General features: G+C 40.3%; 1 protein-coding gene across 1 annotated transcript in view; it reads right to left on the bottom strand.

Moving 5' to 3' along the window:
* Positions 1-18427, bottom strand: part of USP10 (ubiquitin specific peptidase 10) — a 96783-nt gene that overhangs the window by 8645 nt on the left and 69711 nt on the right. The window contains exons 6-13 of the mRNA XM_037815827.1: positions 18111-18220; positions 17646-17701; positions 17316-17419; positions 14639-14738; positions 13240-13417; positions 10199-10364; positions 6997-7141; positions 6201-6266 (exon numbers count right to left, since the gene is read on the bottom strand). Coding sequence (XP_037671755.1) covers positions 6201-6266; positions 6997-7141; positions 10199-10364; positions 13240-13417; positions 14639-14738; positions 17316-17419; positions 17646-17701; positions 18111-18220 — 925 coding nt within the window. The remainder of the gene's footprint in view (positions 1-6200; positions 6267-6996; positions 7142-10198; positions 10365-13239; positions 13418-14638; positions 14739-17315; positions 17420-17645; positions 17702-18110; positions 18221-18427) is intronic.

The following is an 18427-nucleotide window of genomic DNA, read 5'->3' as shown; positions in this document are numbered from 1 at the left end:
AAAGCATTCTACAAATTTTAGCATCCTACACTTCAAAAGGTAGGAATTGAAAGAAACTTCCTCAGTAAGATAAAGGGCATATATGAAAAACCCGCAGCCAGCATAGTACTCAACAGTGAGAGACTAAAAGCCTTCCCTCTAAGATCAGGAATGAGACAAGGATGTCCGTTGTCACCACTAATATTCAACACTGTGCTAGAAGTTCTAGCCAGAGCAACCAGGCAAGAAAAAGAAATAAAAGGCATCCAAATTGGAAAGAAGTAAAACTTCCATTATTTACAGATGATATGATCCTATGTTTGAAAAATACTGAGAAATTGACAACAAAGCCACTTGAGCTAATAAACAAATTCCTGTATCAAGTGGCAGGATACAAGATTAATGAGCAAAAATCAGTAATGTTTCTATACACCAGTAATGAAGAAGCAATCAAGAAAAAAATTCCATTCACAATACCGATTAAAAGAATCAAGTGTCTAGGAAGAAACTTAACTAAAAGATGTAAAAGATCTCTATACAGAAAATTACAAAACTTTACTAAAAGAAATCAAAGAGGACCTAAATAGGTAGAAAGATATTCCATGTTCATGGATAGGAAGGCTAAACGTTGTTAAAATGTCAATTCTACCCAAACGGATATTAGATTCAATTAAATTCCAGTCAAAATTCCAACAACCATACTTTGTAGACTTGGAAAAGCTAGTTATCAAATTTATTTGGAAAGGAAAGGGGCCTTGAATTGCCAAAAACATCCTAAAAAGAAGAACAAAGGAGGAAGACTTACATTTCCTAATTTAAAGCCTACTATAAAGCCACAGTGGTCAAAACAGCATGATACTGGCACAAAGACAGACATACTGATCAATGGAATAGAATTGAGAGTTCGGTAACAGACCCCCATATCTATGGTCAACTGATTTTTGACAAGGCCCCCAAACCCACTGAACTGGGAAAGAAGAGTCTCTTTCAACAGATGGGGCTGGAAGAACTGGATATCCATACGTATCTAAAAGAAAGAAAGAAGACCTCTACCTCACACCCTATACAAAAACTAACTCAAAGTAGATCAAAGACCTAAATATAAGAAACAGTACCATAAAATTCCTAGAAGAAAATGTAGGGAAACATCTTCAAGATCTAGTGACACGCAGTAGTTTACTAAACTTTACACCCAAAGCACAAGCAACAAAAGGAAAAACAGATAAATGGGAACTCTTCAAAATCGAATACTTCATTGCTTTAAAGGACTCTGTCAAAAGGGTGAAAAGGTAACTGACCCAATGGGAGAGACTATTTGGAAACCACATATCTGGTAAGGGTTTGATATCCAGTAAACATTGCGGGTGACTGAGCTTGTACCTCGGCTTACCAGGCCTGGGCCAGGGGACCTGATATCACCCCCTGGGGAGGGTAGTAGGTACGGGCGTTAGTGCCCTCTGCAGCCCCCCCGAGCCTGGGGAGCGAGGTCAAGGCAGCTCCCTTTTCCTCACCCAAAATGCCACTGGCAGGGGAGGCTTGCCGGAGGGAACCGCCTTTCTCCCAACCGCCCTTTCCTCACTTCCTTATCTTGCCCACACACTCCCTTGTGCCAAGGCAACTCCTGCCACCGCCAGCGCGCATGCACCGTGGCCAGAACAACTCCCGCCCGCTGCAACGGCTCCTGCGTCCTCTCAGAACCAATCCTAGCCCCTCTCCCTTCAATATTGCCATTTAAGGCTACTTCACCTCCTTTCCAGCCCTGCCCTTCTTACCAGCCTATATAACCTGTAATCACCCCTGAATAAATCTCTCTCTCTCTTTGGCGCATACTCCTACTGGATGAAGAGTGTCTTGTCCTTATCGCCGCCCTCCACACCTTGCACGCCTCCCGCCGAGGACCCGGCCAAGTCCTCCGCCTCGCCCTCGCCTCCGGGAAAGAGCCCCCGCCGCCGGTACCCTTTAAGCAGCCCCGAGAGCTGAGGGCTCAGCTACCGGCCGCCACTCCCCCTAGAAGCAGTAACCGCGACCGCAAAACATAAAGTAATCCTACAAGTGAGCAATAAAAAGACAAAGCAAGCCAAATAAAAAATGGGTAAAGGACATGAGTAGTCAGTTCTCCAAAGAGAAAATACAGATGGCTAAGAGGCACGTGAAAAGATGCTCAATTTCACTATCAGGGAAATGCAAATCGAAACCACAATGATATAACATCTCACACCTACCAGAATGGCCGTTATTAAATAAACAGGCAACTACAAGTGTTGGAGAAGATGTGGAGAAATTGGAACACTTATTCACTGTTGGTGGAAAGTAAAATGGCACAGCTACTGTGGAGGACAGTTTGGCAGTTCCTCAGGAAGCTAAACATAGAGTTGCCTTACAAGCCAGCAATCCCACTACTCAAGATACACCCAGAAGATCAGGGACGTGAATAGACATTTGCATACCCATGTTCATAGTGGCATTATTCACTATTGCCAGAAGATGGAAACAACCCCAGTGCCCACCAACAGATGAATGAATGAATAAACAAAATCTGGTATATACATATGATGGAATATTATTTCAGCAGTAAGAAGAAATGAGGTCCTGAAGCATGCAACAACATGGATTAACCTTGAAGACATTATATTAAATGATATAAGTCAGACATAAAAGGACAAACATCTTATGATTTCACTGATATGAAATAATTATAATATGTAAACTCACAGACATAAAATATAGAATGTAGGTTATCAGGATACAGAATGAGGCTAAAGAATGGGGAGCGGTTGCTTGATATGTGCAGAATGTTTAAGTAGGGTGAACTTAGATGTTTGGAAATGGACAGATGTGATGGTAGCACATTATTGTGAGAATAATTAACAGTGCTGAATGGTGTGTGAATGTGGTGGAGAGGGGAAGTTTAGAGTCATGGATGTCACCAGAAGGAAAGTTGGAGGTTAAAACATGGGAATTATAACACAGTGAATCTTGTGGTGGACAATGATTGTGATTAACTGTACAAATATAAAAAAGTTCTTTCATGAACTAGAGCAGATGAATGACGCTATTCTAAGCAGTTAATAATAGAGGGGCTTTTAGGTTCTAAAGAATTGGGGTAGCTGGTGGTGGATACCTGAAACTATCAAACTACAACCCAGAACCCATGAATCTTGAAGACAATTGTATAAAAATGTAGCTTATGAGGGGTGACAATGGGATTGGGAAAACCATAAGGACCACACTCCACTTTGTCTAGTTTATGGATGGATGAGTAGAAAAATAGGGGAAGGAAACAAACAAACAAACAGACAAAGGTACCCAGTGTTCTTTTTTACTTCAATTGCTCTTTTTCACTTTAATTATTATTCTTATTATTTTTGTGTGTGTGCTAATGAAGGTGTCAGGGATTGATTTAGGTGATGAATGTACAACTATGTAATGGTACTGTGAACAATCGAATGTACGATTTGTTTTGTATGACTGCGTGGTATGTGAATATATCTCAATAAAATGAAGATTAAAAAAAAATAATAGAGGGGCATATGGAGGAAAATGCACCTATTGCAAACTATGGACTATAGTTAACGGTAATATTTTAATACTCTTTCATCAACAATAACAAACATACTACACCAATACTATAGGTCAATAATACAGGGGGACAGGGCACATGGGAGGATTAGTTTTCTTTTTTATTTTTATTTCTTTTTCTGGAGTAATGAAAACGTTCTCAATTTGATCATGGGGTTGTATGCACAACTATGTGATGATACTGTGAACCAGTGATTGTTTACTTCGGATGGTTTCTATGCTGTGTGAATATATCTCAAAAAAAGGGGCATTAACAAAACAAACAAAACAAAAAGTAGGGTAACCCTGCAGGAAGGCGGCTTTTGCCTTGTCTTTTCCTTCTTCTGCCTGGAATGCCAGCAAATATCTTAAGTCTGAGAGGAGAAAAGTCACAGGGTAAGAATGGTAAAAGAGAAGACCAAAGAAGACTAGATCCGTAATGACAAATTTAATGACCGATAAGTACCTCCACACTTCCTTGTACATAAGAATAAAACCTTTTATGTTTATTAAAAAAAAAAAAAAAGATAACACCATTAGCTATTAAAGAAATGCAAGTGAAAACTATAAGACACCACTTCACACCCACTAGGATGGCTATCATTAAAATATCTGAAAATAACAAAAATATTGGCAAGGATATGGAGAAGCAGGAATGCTAGTACATTGCTGGTGGGGATGTAAAATGGCAACGCCGCTGTGGAAAACAGTCTGGTGGTGCCTCAGAAAGTTAAACATAGAATTACCACGTGACCCAACAATTCCACTCCTAGGTATACAGCTTTTGAAAGCAGAGACTCGGACAGATACTTGTATAGCAATATTCATCGCAGCATTATTCACTATAACCCAAAAGGTGGAAGCAACCCAAATACCCATCAACAGATGAATGAATAAAAAATTGTGCTATATTCATACAATGGAATATTATTTACCCATAAAAAGTAGTGAGGTGTTGGTACATGCTACATGAATGAGCCTTGAAGACATCACGTTGAGTGAAATAAGCGAGACACAGGAGGACAAACACTGTATGATTTCTCGCATATGAAATATTTAGGATAAGGATATTATTCATAGAGAAAGAAAGCAGAATAGTGGTTATCAGGGGTTGGGGGAGAGGGGAATGGGGAGTCATTGCTAAATGCGTACGAGTTTTGGTTTGCAATGGTAAAGAGCCCAGAAAGTTGATAGTTACACAGTATTACCGATGTACGTAATGTCAAAGAATTGTCCACTTAAAATGAATTCCTAAACTCTGCCCTTGCTCATCAAACTTTGCCCCCTTCAGTGCTCCAGTGGGGAGACATGCAGTGAGACTGCCAGCAGCACCGCGCCTCCCACTGGGACCTCAGTGTTAAGCTGCAGGGAGCCAGGTGGGACCCTGGTCCTCCTCTGCTCTGGGCCAGGCAGCTGCAGAGCCTGAGAATCAACCCAAGTCCCAGAACATCTGGGCCAGGAGAGGACAGGGCTGAAGACACCCACCAGAGTGAGGCACCTGGAGCCCCCTGGTTGGGGACGGGGTCCCAGCAGGTGCCAAAGGGCCATGGTCAGCTGCCCAGGGGGAAAAGAGATAGTCAAAAGGAATAGTCCATGGTAGAAAAGAGAGAAGATGGGGCCAAAAACACCTGCTTGAGTGACCTTGTATTGGAGCACACTAGCCCCACCCCTGACTAGTGGCCAAACTTCTGAAAACCTTGGAGTAGACTGAGGGTAGAGCAGAGTGTGAAACCCTGCTCTGCCACTACAGGTCGCAAAGATATTTGGTGAATTTTTCTTTTTGAGTTTATTCTTTTATAAAATGAGGATAACATCACTTATCTCTCAGGGTGAGATGTAAGGAATAAATGAGATAATTTATATATTGGGTATCCAATAACAAGGCTTGATAAATATCTGATAAATAAATAAACATGGAATGGAAAAAAATTGTAGTGTTATTTTTAAAATGGAAAGGGGCTCACCAAAGTCAACACAAAAAGACAAAAGATAGAGAAACCAGAAAATTCTTATGAAAATAGTCAGAAAAGCAAACAAATGGCAACAACCAAGAGAGATATAAAGACCCAAAGGAACACAGGCTCAGGCTAAAAAGAAGGGAGAAAAGAAAAGAGAAAGAAGGACATAAGGTGCAGAAGAAAACTCACTCTTACAGGAAGCTGTAAGCCAAGGGATAAAAGAGACTTTTAAATACGAAGTGTGGGGAGCAGGGATGTGCCTCCCCATGCACACCAGGGGCAGAGGAGGGACCACGGAACACCAGCCTGAGATGCCTTCTCCCTAGCCGAGCTGGGCTGACTACCTGCCACAGCAACTCCATGGCAACCATCACCCTGCAGGAACCACAACTGCCCACCTGGTGGCATAAAACTCACCCCTCCTATTAAGACTCCAAGGCAGAAATGTTCACCTTGAGCTAGGTCCTATGGGCTCAGCTCAGGGCCAAGATGACATTCTGTCAAATTCCAAATACTATTATTTCAGGGAAAGCACACTTTCTCAAATGATTTTCTGAGTCATGGGTTTCTTAACAGAAAAAGACCACAGGCATTCCATGAGAGTAACCTATTCTCTGATAAGTGGTATCTGGCAAAACTGTACCTGGACATAAAGCATTTTATCATTGTTTTATAAAGAAAGTAATGTTGTACAAGCTTACTTACCTGCAAAGAGCCTGTAGGTTCGGTGGCATTTAAAATTCTTATTTTTAACCCCTGGAGAAAGCAGTTCTGAAAAATAAAATATCAACAGCTGCAAATTATAAAAGCACTTGCAGAAAGGACCATAGTAACAGAAGCAAGGGACACAACAGTCTCCACTCAAGGAAACTGCCCAGCAGACCAGGAAAACAAAACAAAACTCCACCTCTTTATCTGCACAGAAATTGAACCATGTGGGAAATCAGCTCTGCTCTGCAACACTATCAAATAATCAGAACCTATCCTTCACAGAAATAGGAGCAGTACACCAAACATGTTAAGCTCACACTGGAAACCCCTTAAAGACAGAGGCTCTAAAAAAAAGAAAAGAAAAGGCTGTCCACTTAAAAACAAAAAACAAAAAACTAAAAACCAACAAAACAGCCTAGAAAACCCTTAGAATTAAAACATTTTACATGTGAGAGAGATTGCAATACATTAACAGAGGATTTCTTCAAAGACATACTAGCCTAAGAGCTGTCAAAGGCTGGTGGGGATTCCTCCCGTTCCTAAATGCATGCAGCTTCCATCTTTGGAGAAGAGCCACTTCAGCTGGGAGCTGTTCAGCTGAGGACATGCTGTCCTGGGCAGCCGTTATCACATCCTTCTCCACTCCCCACCCCACGACCAACCAAGCCAGGTCCACTTGTCCCCACTTAGGTCATTTCTTTTCTACAAATTACAGAGCAAATGTTAAAGTGTTAAGCTCACTGATTAGTGGAAATACTGTCCCATAGATGGTTTTTGCCTTATATATTACCTTTACTAATTTCCAAGTCCACAGGATATTCGATATTTTTGATAAGCTTCTGACATCCACCAGTCTTCTCATAGACAAATCGTTTAAGGTGTAGGACAAGAACAGGAGGGAGTTTTTCCAGAGTCACTCTTCGACTTATCTCAACCTATGACACAAAGCACACAAGGACACACCACCCCTGTCTTACTACGAGCAGCAGGCTCCATCTCCACCTTGCATGCAAACACTGCCCTCAGAGAACCAACCCCTGCCAGTTCCACATGGTGGTTCTCAACCTTTTCTGCAGCAAGAATCCTTTGAGACTCTAACAAACGCACTGACACTCATTGTAGAAAAATATACATATGCCCAGAAACACAATTGCAGGGCCTCCCTTGGCTCCCAGAGGCCCATCCAAGCTAAGAACCTTTGTTCGGTGGCAAAAAAATTAAAAAAGCTGACTTAGTAGCAACTTGAATTATGTATATATTAACCTGCCTGATTTTTAAATAACACTCGTTGAATTTATAAAACTGATGCCAATGTGTTTCTTGAATTAGATGTTTTAAATAACCCTAAAACAATTTATTCTAACCATTAGTTTAAGAACTATTTTGGTTTTATCAATTTAACATGCCCCTGAAGAACTTTCATGGATCTAAAGACTATGGTTTTAAATAAAGCCAGGTTTTTGTTCTATTTTTATTAAAACTCAGCTTTACAAACAACACTTAATCCCTTCATTTACTTACAAACTCTGATGCTTCTTGTATATCTTTGGAGAATACTTTTTCTAGAAATAATTTTTAAAGCAACAATCCAAAAGACAGCCGCATACACAAAATAAAAAACTTTCAGAGAACTACTTTCATATCTGGTTGAAGGTATCTGGAAAGCATTAAGCTTTCTGACAGCAATCTGAGTCATCTACGGTGCTTGCACCTGAGGTTTCAGATCCCTGCCTGTCTTCCCACCTGGGCTCAGACCCCAGCGGGCAGGAGCCTCAGTCTTCCTCCTGGTCCCTTCGGGTCTCTACACTCTAGTGCATCCGACAGGTATTTGTGAACCAATAAGAAGTGCGAACACAGCTCAACAGTTAAAACCAGAGATAACGACTACAAGATAGCTTTCTTGACCACAAGATAGCTTTCTCACTGGCAAATTGAGAGTTGGATTAAATTATCTATGGGAGGCTTTTCCATGCAAATGATCTAGGATTCTGGCTTTAAAACTTTTTGTCAATTCATTAAATGGTTAATCTGAAATTTTTATATGTGTTTTGGGTTTCCCCACTGAGGTACACTCTCTAATCACCCAACAAAACCAAACCTTCTGTACATAGCAAGTATTTTATATCATAGTTTCTCAAGGATCTTCATGTGTTCCCAGACTCTGACCCAAAAATATAATAAAATTACTCTGAGTATTTTAAAATGTAAATGAAAAAAGAATCATATTCAAGAAAGTATGTTATTTGCTTTTTATAGGTAAAGCCATACAAGCTGGCCAAAATCTTCCTTCCTCAAACATCTCCTTTTTCAAGTGTTCTCACCCTTACCTAATAGCACTCTCACCACTCATCACAGTTAGCTGAGTTCTTTTTCATACTTCAAGGCTCCACCAAAATGTCAGCTCTTTCTTGAAGCCTTACTTGAAACCTGCCATTTAGGATAAATCATCCTTTCCTCACTACTCTCTAACCACAGGTAGGCCAGCAACTACCTCTGTGTCTCAACCCTCTCCTCCATCCCAAAATCGACATTTAATCGCAGCAGGAACAAAAGAGAAGAGATACATCATGAAAGGTCTTTCCTGAGGTAGCCTAGGGAGAGGATGAAAAATTTCCCCGGCCGGGTAAGTGGCTAAAGACCCCCACTGTTTGGCTGAAAGAAGAGAGAGCAAGAATAGTGACAACAGCTGCCGGGAACGGTCATTGCATCTCTGGAGACTCACAGCTACCACAGAAACGCCAAGCTGACAGTCACTCACAGCCAAATACACAGACTTAGCCACACTAGCCACCTCCCTAAAACAAACAGCCACTATCTACCTCTTCCACTGAGTTCTACTATCAGACTCTTAGCTTATTCACTTAAGCCAACTGCCAACTTCTGCCTCTGACTCCTAGCACCTTTTCCCCCTTTTTTAAATGAGATTGCCCATGACTGAGCAAGTCTGAAAATATGGCACAGACACCCTAAGGGTCTCTGGCTTGACTAATCCAAAGAAGGAGACAACCAGATATATTCAAGGTCTCCATGTCCCACTTCTGCTCCTCTTTATTGCAGCACCAGCCACAAGACAACAATAGGGCTATCTCAGTCACACAATGTGGCCACACTTCTAAATTGGGACAACTTATTTCAACTGGAAATAGTAGCTTATAGACATCATATACTGCCCTAGTATTTAAATAAAGCTTCACAGGAACACTATATACTGTCCCATAAATATGGTCCACAACCAGCCTGCACTCACCACCATCCCTAACTCATTTTTATGAATTTACTGGCATAATCTGCAATGTATAACACAGAAGTTGTTTTCTACTGCAGAGAAGAAAACAGACATAAGCTGGCACATTTAGATAGCCAATAGCCGTTCGGCTCTCACTGCATGTGAAAACCACTGCCTATCCCGCCCGATTCAGCTGCCAGGGCCCAAATTCTAATCTACAAAAGTACACCACTAAGATATAATCTGTTATTCTCTGAATCATGCAGATAGAAAGATTTCATCTTTTTCATATCAAATCAAAGAGTACTAGGCATCAGAACAATTACTTTACATTTTTCAATGTCCTTAAAGATCTACAATCAAATGTAAAGCAAATGTACTGAAAATCTCTTTTTATATCTTAAGAATTCTAATAAAAACAGTGGTCTATGATAGGAATGTAAATCAGCTACTCAGTCTTTGTTACAGGTGATATTAATTTTGTGGTATCATGATTAAATTGCCAGAAGATTATATGTAGCTCAGAATAAATAATCCAAAAGGAGATCATAAGCTTACAGTACATGGATTTAGAGCTAAAAGAAGCTGTTGGGATCTTCTTTTTCAACCATTTCATTCTAAAAATGTGGAAACTTTCAGTCCAATAAAGTTAAGCAACTGATTTAAGAGGCAGAACTCAAACCCATTTCTCCTGATTCCTGATTCTGGGTTCTTACCACCTCACCAGAGTGCCTCAGCATAAAGTTAAGATCAACTGTGAATATACCTCTTGCTTGGTTTTTGTGGTATAACCTTGGACAGATTCTCTTGCCACTAAGCTTTCCAATGCATCCTGGACTGTACGTATCTTGTCAGACTGGATATCCAACTGCAGTGTGAAAAATGGCTGCAAAGTGGCTGATTCTTTTGAACTCTGCTGGTAAACCACAGACCTAAGAATTGAAAACAAAAACAAAAAATTTAAGAGACCACTCCTACCTGCTTTCCCTTAAGATTAACCAATAAGAGAAGAGAAATAAACACTGAAAATAAGATCATTTGCTATCACTTTGAGAAGACTAGAACAGAAATGCCAAGAATATATGTACTCCATATAAAAATAATCCTGCTGCATACCACCTCCTATGTGTTGCTAGCAATTAAATCCACCAGCTGATAAGTTTTCCCAACTCAAGTGCTTTGGAAGAAAACACATTTCATCCTCCAATCCACACTATTACTCAATGTCCTAGTTAATAAATGTGACTCTTGCTACAGCCTCAAAATGCTCAGACTTTCTACCTTCTTAAAGTGGCAAAGCCTGTTCTTGTAAAACAGAGGACATCCTGAGTTGAATATTTTTAATGATATTTTCCCCATATAAAAATGGTCTACAAAAAAAAAAAAAAAGAGGGGGTGGGGGGGTGGATATAATTTAAATAAAAACAAGTTAACATTCCAGGAAAAAAAGGCTATCACCTTTCCAAGAAGAAAGGTACCAATTCAACCTTGTTTACTTAGCTGGCTTTTTATTTCATTTTTCTTTTTCTAAGTTTAACTGAGTGAAAATTTTGTGTTCAGACTCTCTCCCATTTAGCCCAAGCAAGGAAACATTCTAGCAGTTCAACAGGGGTTCTGTTTCTGCAGTCTCACTGACCTAGTTTAAGCAGAATAAAGTGGGTGTGGATAGGTATTCAGCCTTTATAAAACAGATGCAGTGAAAAGCTAAAAAGCTAAAAGCTTTTCAGTTCAGGGTTTAATTTACATGTGTTCCTTTCCCAGCACAGGTTATTACAAATTATCTCCACATACCTTTTGAGCATAAAGACTTAAGCTATGGCCATTCCCTTGGTTCTAAAGAAGAATTGTGGGGAAAACCTGTAATTAAACCAAGAAGTGGCTCTCTTAATTCAAAGGAAAAAAAAGGAAAAGTTGCTGGTCTTTCTGGGGAAATTTGAAAAAAACACTGGGAAATATGAAGTTTAGAAGAAATCTTTCAATTGTTCTGAATAAAGAATCAAGTTTAGTGATGGCTACAATAAACAGAAAAGAAGAACCTCCTAAATTATAACAGCAAATTCCTGATCTTTGCTTTATTGCTTTTCAAATAGAAACATAAATGACCAATTTCAACACAACGACCCCCACAGAGGCCAAGGCTAACAGCTCCAATAGAGCCATTCAAGCAAAGCTAGCAAGTTCCCCAAGGTGGATTCTGTTTTTCTTTCCATTGGTTATTCTTAGACAAATCTGGCATCTTTGGGTGGTGTTGGCCACCTGAGGCCTTGCAATTTTGAGATGCACAAAAATTGTGCTCTCATTTTACACATTTGAGTTTTTCCTTTATTGCCTCTCTCCCACCTCCTGAATGCCCCCAAAATCCTACCACCAAGGTTGCCGGTTTAGTGAACAGCTAAGAGCACAGCCACCCTGGGTCCTTGGTTCTGCTTTCCTCTGCCATCAGGCCAGCCCAAGGAAACCTAGCTGGCAAAAATAAGTTCTGGCAGGGGCTGCAGCAGCAGGCAGGCTCCGCCTGCTCCCCAGACCACACCTAACCACAGAGCTGACCTGGAGCACCTCCAGAATCCAAAGGGGCCTGTGGATCCAGCTTACAGCAAGGAATACAGAAATGACCTGCCATGGTCACATGGCTGTTTGAGTGGCTTCTTAATCCAGTCCTACACAGGACCAGTAACTAGCTTCTGAGTGAGCCAGTACAAAGTTTCTGAGTTTCTACTAGCCTGTCAAAACTGCTCAATCTAAGCTGTTTGAGACCAGAGATGGAGACTGACTTTACTCGTGATGCCTTTAAAAGGGTATTAATTCTTTCGATTACACAGCATTTGGGACAAACAATATGCTAAGAGTCTCCCTAAAATGCCACCCTTGCAGGTTATGCTGAGAGGCCTTCAGAGAGGAGCCATGCTGTCATGAGGTCCGCTTAGTACTTCTGAGGTGGAAACTCTGGAGACAGTACAAGTTTTATTGAATTCCCTATCACAACAGTACTGAAATGCTCTAAATAAAAACCTTTTAAAAGGAGCTCATGAATCACCAAAACGCAGCTGGTTTAAGGGAACTGTTCCTAAGTCAGGCTCCCAAGTATTGCAGCCCACGTAATGTTTTCTCCTTCATTTAAAAATATCTCCCTCAAAAAAACATTCTGGCCTTATTTCTATCCAAGAAATCAAGTGATAGGGTTGATTTTATATGGGTGCTTTTTCAAATGAAAATGAAGTGTTCCTAGTTTCTCCCATTTCTCTCCTATCCAGTGTTTTCCAACTTGCTGTGACTGTTGGCCATTATTTTTAAATGTATTTTCTTTTGCTTATAAATCTCATACCATCAGATACATAAGTTGAAATGTTTGAAATAAAAAATTGACTTTTACACCACCATTACCCCCCATCCCCCCCCCCCAAAAAAAAAAAAAAATCTCCCTCCAGGCTCATTTTTAGCTTCACTTGATTATGGTGTCTAAAATCCCCCTGGAACCCATCTAGGTTCATGAATTTCTTCTCTTACCAACTATTTCAGTAACTATGCTTTTGTCTTATCATCCAGCTGTGACCAGCTAGACAGAGGAAGCGTACATGTTAGTGGGGTGAGGGGCGAGGAGCCCGCTGTGGCATGCAGGCCTGCAGAAATGCCATCGTGGGGAGGCTGAGCAAGAGAAGCATTAGAAGCACAAGAAAAGAACAGGCAGGGAGGTGTCAAGGCAATCCACTGACTTCAAATTTCTTAGGACAAGTCTCACACCTTCCCCCCTTAGCAAAATGGCTAATCCTGAAAAAGACAAATGTTAAATTATTCCAGAAAAGCATAAACCTGATGTGTCCACCAAAAATGCCAGTGATTGGGGTCTGAACAAAATCCGCCTGGCGAGTGACCGAGGTCCTGTTCCTGGGGCCCACTTGCTCCCACTCATCCTCGCTTCCTTCGCCTGGTTCTTCCTGCTCATCTTCGTTTACCAAGGGGCTTTTGGGTCCGTTGGAAACAGTAAGCTCTGAAAAGCACAGAGTCTGATTACCCTATTAGTTACAACAGCAAACAACAAAACAGAATCCACATGAACCACCTAAATACATCTGTCAATTCATGGTTTTAAACATAAAGTCAGCATCCATCAACAAATGAGTGGATAAACAAAATGTGGCATATTCATACAATGGAATATTGTTTAGCCATAGGAAGGCATGAAGTTCTGATACAAGCTACTACGTGGATGAACCTTGAAGACGTCACATTGAGCGAAATAAGCCAGACACAAAAGTACAGATACTGTATGATTTCACTTAGATGAAGAAACGAGAATATGCAAATTCACAGACAGAAAGTAGATTATAGGTTACTAGAGGCTGGGGGCAGGGACGATGAGGAAGGGGGACGGGAAGCAAATACTTACGGGTACAGAGTTTGTGTTTGGGGTGATAGAAAAGCTTTAAGTAATGGATGGTGGTGATGGTAGCACAACAATGTGAATGCAATTAATGCCACTGAATCATATGCTTGAAAGCTACAATGATTAAAAAAAAAAAATCCAAAAAAAAAATACCACAATAAAATCAGGATGTATTCTAGATTAAGAGTCACAGCAATCAAACACGACAGGGGCAACTTTATTGAATTCTTATTTGAATAAACTGCTACGAAAGACATTCTTGGGACAACTGGAGAAATCTGAAGATGGACTGGAAAGTAGATATTATTCTGTAATTACTGTGAAGTGTTCTCAGTTTGATAAGGGACTTGTGGTTGTGTGAGAGAACATCCTTATCCTTAGGAGACATGTGCTTATCATTTAGAGATGAATTATCCTGTTTTCTCCAACTTAATATTCAATCATTCAGGCAGAAAATGTGTACACAGAGTTGTGTGTGTGTGTGACATGACAACATGTTAGCAGCTGCAGACTCTCATACTTATACAGGTATTCATCAAACTATTTTCTTGACTTTTCTGTATATGCTTGATCATTTCCCTAATCAAAAGCTGAAGAAAAAAAAGGAGCAGAGGTTCCAGATAAGCTTCGGTTTACCCAAATATAACATTCTCAGCGGCATATAAGTGGCAATGTAAAAATAACTAGAGTTACCTTAATAAGTGAATAAGTGATTTCTGAAGCGCAAATGATTGTTGGGGGAACAAAGCAATTTAATATGTGAGCATACAACATTTGTTGGAAAATGTTCTCATGCAATTTTGTAGCAAAGAGCCCACAACCTACTTTCATTATCTGGGGAGAGAAGTTTCTTCAAGTTCAACATCTCCTCGTGAAGTCCATTTAGAATAAAGCCTAAGTATTCCTCAGCATCTTCTTGTCGGCCCTGAAAAGGTCAAAATGAGCACATTAATTTTAATGTATTACTGTTCCAAAGAGTAAAAGGGACCTACATATTTAAACTATGCTTCCTCTTAAATTTCCAGAAAATTTAATGTAAAGTGGTTCCTCAAAAAAATCACTTTTCTTCTTGAGCTAGCTGAAACCCCAAAACAAACAAACCAATTAAACAGTTTATTTCTAGGAAGTGGAACTAATGGGAACTTACATTGTCTTATTTATTTTCTTATCTATTCTGTATTTTTGAAAATTTCTACAATAAATACATCATTATCTTTATAATTTAAAAAGGTTACTCAAAGATTGCTTCTTTGTTGAAATGAAGTAGTAGAGCTAGCTATCCAGGGTGGCCTTGCTGCCCAGCCCTGGGGCTACCATCACACTATGAACTGGGAAATTCACAGTCCTTCTACTGGTGATGATAGGCATCTACAAGGGAAAGATCTCACATTATACTTGAAAGCTACTGATTCAAAGATTTAGCTGAAGTTTTCATCTACACACACATACACACACACCAGCAAAACCACTCCTAGATAAATGACAAAGTATTGCTGCATATTCAGTTTCATAATCCCACACTGGTCTAGTTTGATTATATGACTCACATTTCATGTTTTGAAGCATAACTATTTATCCCAAGGATCTGCAAATTTTTCAACTTGAGGTCTCTGGGTAAGAGGGATTGCATGCGAGTTGGTTTCTTTTCTCCAGACAGAAGTGTAGCTACGGACAGCAGCTGTTTGGGGTGAGTTTACTCTGCATTCCCAGCTTTAGGTAGGGATGGGTGGACAAGGGCAGAAACCATTAAGGTCCAACTGTAGAAAAGAGCTAACAAAGCAGGTATGAGATTGCTCTCCTTCAGAAAGCCTGCTTCCAAGTTGGCCCTTGCTGGTTTCTGGGAACTTGGATTTGGGGGAAAATATGGCTTATGCTAAACACCTGCTTTCCTTGGAGTCTACATGACTGGTCCCCAATAAAAACCCTGGGCACTGAGTCTCTAACAAGTTTGACTGGCTGGCAACATTTCATATGCGTTGTCACAACTTGTTGCTGGAGGCAATAAACACGTTCTGTGTGTCTTTACCAGGAAAAGATTCTTGGAAGCTTGCTCCTTTTTTCCCCCAGACTCTACCTCATGTGCCTTTTCCCTTTACTGATTTTGCTTTGTATATTTTCATTGTAATAAACCATAACCATTGAGTATAACAACTTCTGCATCCTATGAGTCCTTCTAGCGAGTCACTGAACCTGAGGGTGGTCTTGGACTCCTGACACATCCAATATTAATTTAACTCTGAAAAGACTCTTTTGTCTCCTGAGCATCCTCTCTCCCTCCACCTCCTCAGCATGTGTGTATCTTAGCACTTCTCTAGTTGCCTGTTTACTTGGATCACATATCCAGTCCCCCCATTGGACACTGAGTTCTTTGAGGGCAGAGAACACTTGGTCCTGCATCCCTAACACTCTGTACATTTCCCATTATTTGGGAAGTAAAAGGTCTGAGCCAACACCAAAAGCTGCATTATAGCATTTAAAAAGTTTAAAATTCTACACTGGTGGTATCCCGTTCACTGCCCTGGACAACATTCACTCTTCTCAAAGCAATGGAGCTTTAATACATTTTACTCAGTTTTAGTGGAATTTTCTCAACTATTTTTCTGTCTAAAAAACCTCCCTAAGCATCATTTCAACTGTTTATACTGGTTCATCAAAGAGTCCATCAGGAAGGAAAGAAATGCTAGAGTCAACCATGCTAATGGCACCCCAGATTCACTCTCAACAGCAGTCAGGGCCTTGTACAAGACCCCTGGGCTCCTTGCCTGGTCCCAGGCCTTTAGTAGCCAAATACATTATAAGACATATCTGGGTCAAAGCAGGGAGGAGAAAGTGGGAAGTTACTGCTTAATGGGTAGTTTCTGCTTTGGGTGATGAACATGTTTTGGTAATGGTATTGATGGTGACACATGATAAATGTAAATAATGCCACTGAATTGTGCACTTAAAAGTGGTTAAAATGGCAATGTTTATGTTTTATATATATATATGTTACCATAACAAAACACACAGAGACATATACAAGTCTAGGTAAAAGAGTTGATAGCATCGAGTGGCTATTAAAGCCTAGAAGCATGACGAAGGCCGACTCTCTTCTGAGTCTTGCCACTATACCAGATCCGATGCTCCGCTCTACCTGAAAGGTGGTGCCATGTAGTGGTTCAGAGCCAGGCTCTGCCATCTACTATCTGTGTGACCTCAGACAATGACTTCACTTTTCTCAGTCATAAAAGGAGAAGATCATACTTACTTATAGGGTTAAGTAAGTTAACAGATGTAAAGTACCCAGAACAGCACCTGATGTGCAGCGTATGTGGTGCGTGTGAGCGCAGGTTACGATGATTTATCAGCATCATACTCTTTACCTTCACCCGAGCAGCTGACTCCAGAAGCAGCCTCGATCTACCCTCAACACCCAACACATCGCAGCCCATAAAGCAGCAGCTAACTGGAAGGCTGGAGCCAAAGGCAACACTGTACAAGCTACAACAGAGTGGTCCCAAACCTTTTCAGACAGGCTCGACTTGATAACTGTCAGGAGTCTATAAATATATGTGGGTTCAAAGGCGGCTCCAGGGCGGATGTCCCTCATGATTTTATCCCCAAGAACTGCAACGGAAACAGGACACAGACTTTCATCATTAAAATGTACTCTTAAATGACAAAAAGCAAAAATCAACAAAACTTTTGCCCCTAGAATAGTTGAGAACAGCAGAGGTGTAGCAACCTGTATTTAAAAAAGCATTTTTCTCCCCAACAAGATTGAATTTAGCAACCCAGTCATCTGACTCCACGACTCCTAAAATGTAATGGCCTCAGGGATCCTTTCACTCACCTTGTCTAGGTTTTGGAGGTACTGGCATGTTAGTAAACTCATTCATTAGCCGAACACTAAATGTGAAAAGAAAAAAAACACAACACTAAATAGTGCATTTTTTAAAAGACATACTTTTACTAAAGATGCTTGATGGCTAAGCATAATACTAATCAGCAATAATACAGCAGACTTTAGGTAACCAATACTATAATAGCTAACGTGTTCTTAAATCTTTTCTATAGAAGTTTTGAATATATTTTAAGTGATGGAAAACAATGAGATGTTTTCCATCAAATATAAAAAATAGATACCCAATGTTCCAATTCCATTTCTGGTTAATGTCCACTTAAAATTATGAATTATCTATTTTTTTTAAATTGTAGGATCCATTCACAAGAAACCAAGAATTTTGCTAAATGATTCAAATTCTAATTATCAGCAGGAAAAACCACCCCTGAACACGTCTTTAAGCACCTTACTTACAAGCTATCTATCATGGGGGTTGATGTACAAGGCCGTTGTGCTTTTGAATACAGAGGAATGAACTTCATCAGGTGATACATCGGAGGGCAAGCAACCAATGCCTGCAGCGTCTAAATATCGGCAGTAAGAAAGCGTAAAGGAAACGAAACTGACACACCAAACTTCTTAAAGGCACATTACACACAAGAGCATATAAAACTAAATAAACCAAGGACACTGAACTACTTAGACATGTAAACACAAAAAGGAATCAACCAAATATTCACTAGGATAACTGCCTTATCCACAGAAGGATTCACTGTGCAATCATTAGTTTA

The sequence above is a fragment of the Choloepus didactylus genome, chromosome 22, assembly GCF_015220235.1.
Source record: "Choloepus didactylus isolate mChoDid1 chromosome 22, mChoDid1.pri, whole genome shotgun sequence".
NCBI classification, from domain to species: domain Eukaryota; kingdom Metazoa; phylum Chordata; class Mammalia; order Pilosa; family Megalonychidae; genus Choloepus; species Choloepus didactylus.
This window is presented reverse-complemented; position numbering and strand designations above follow the sequence as displayed.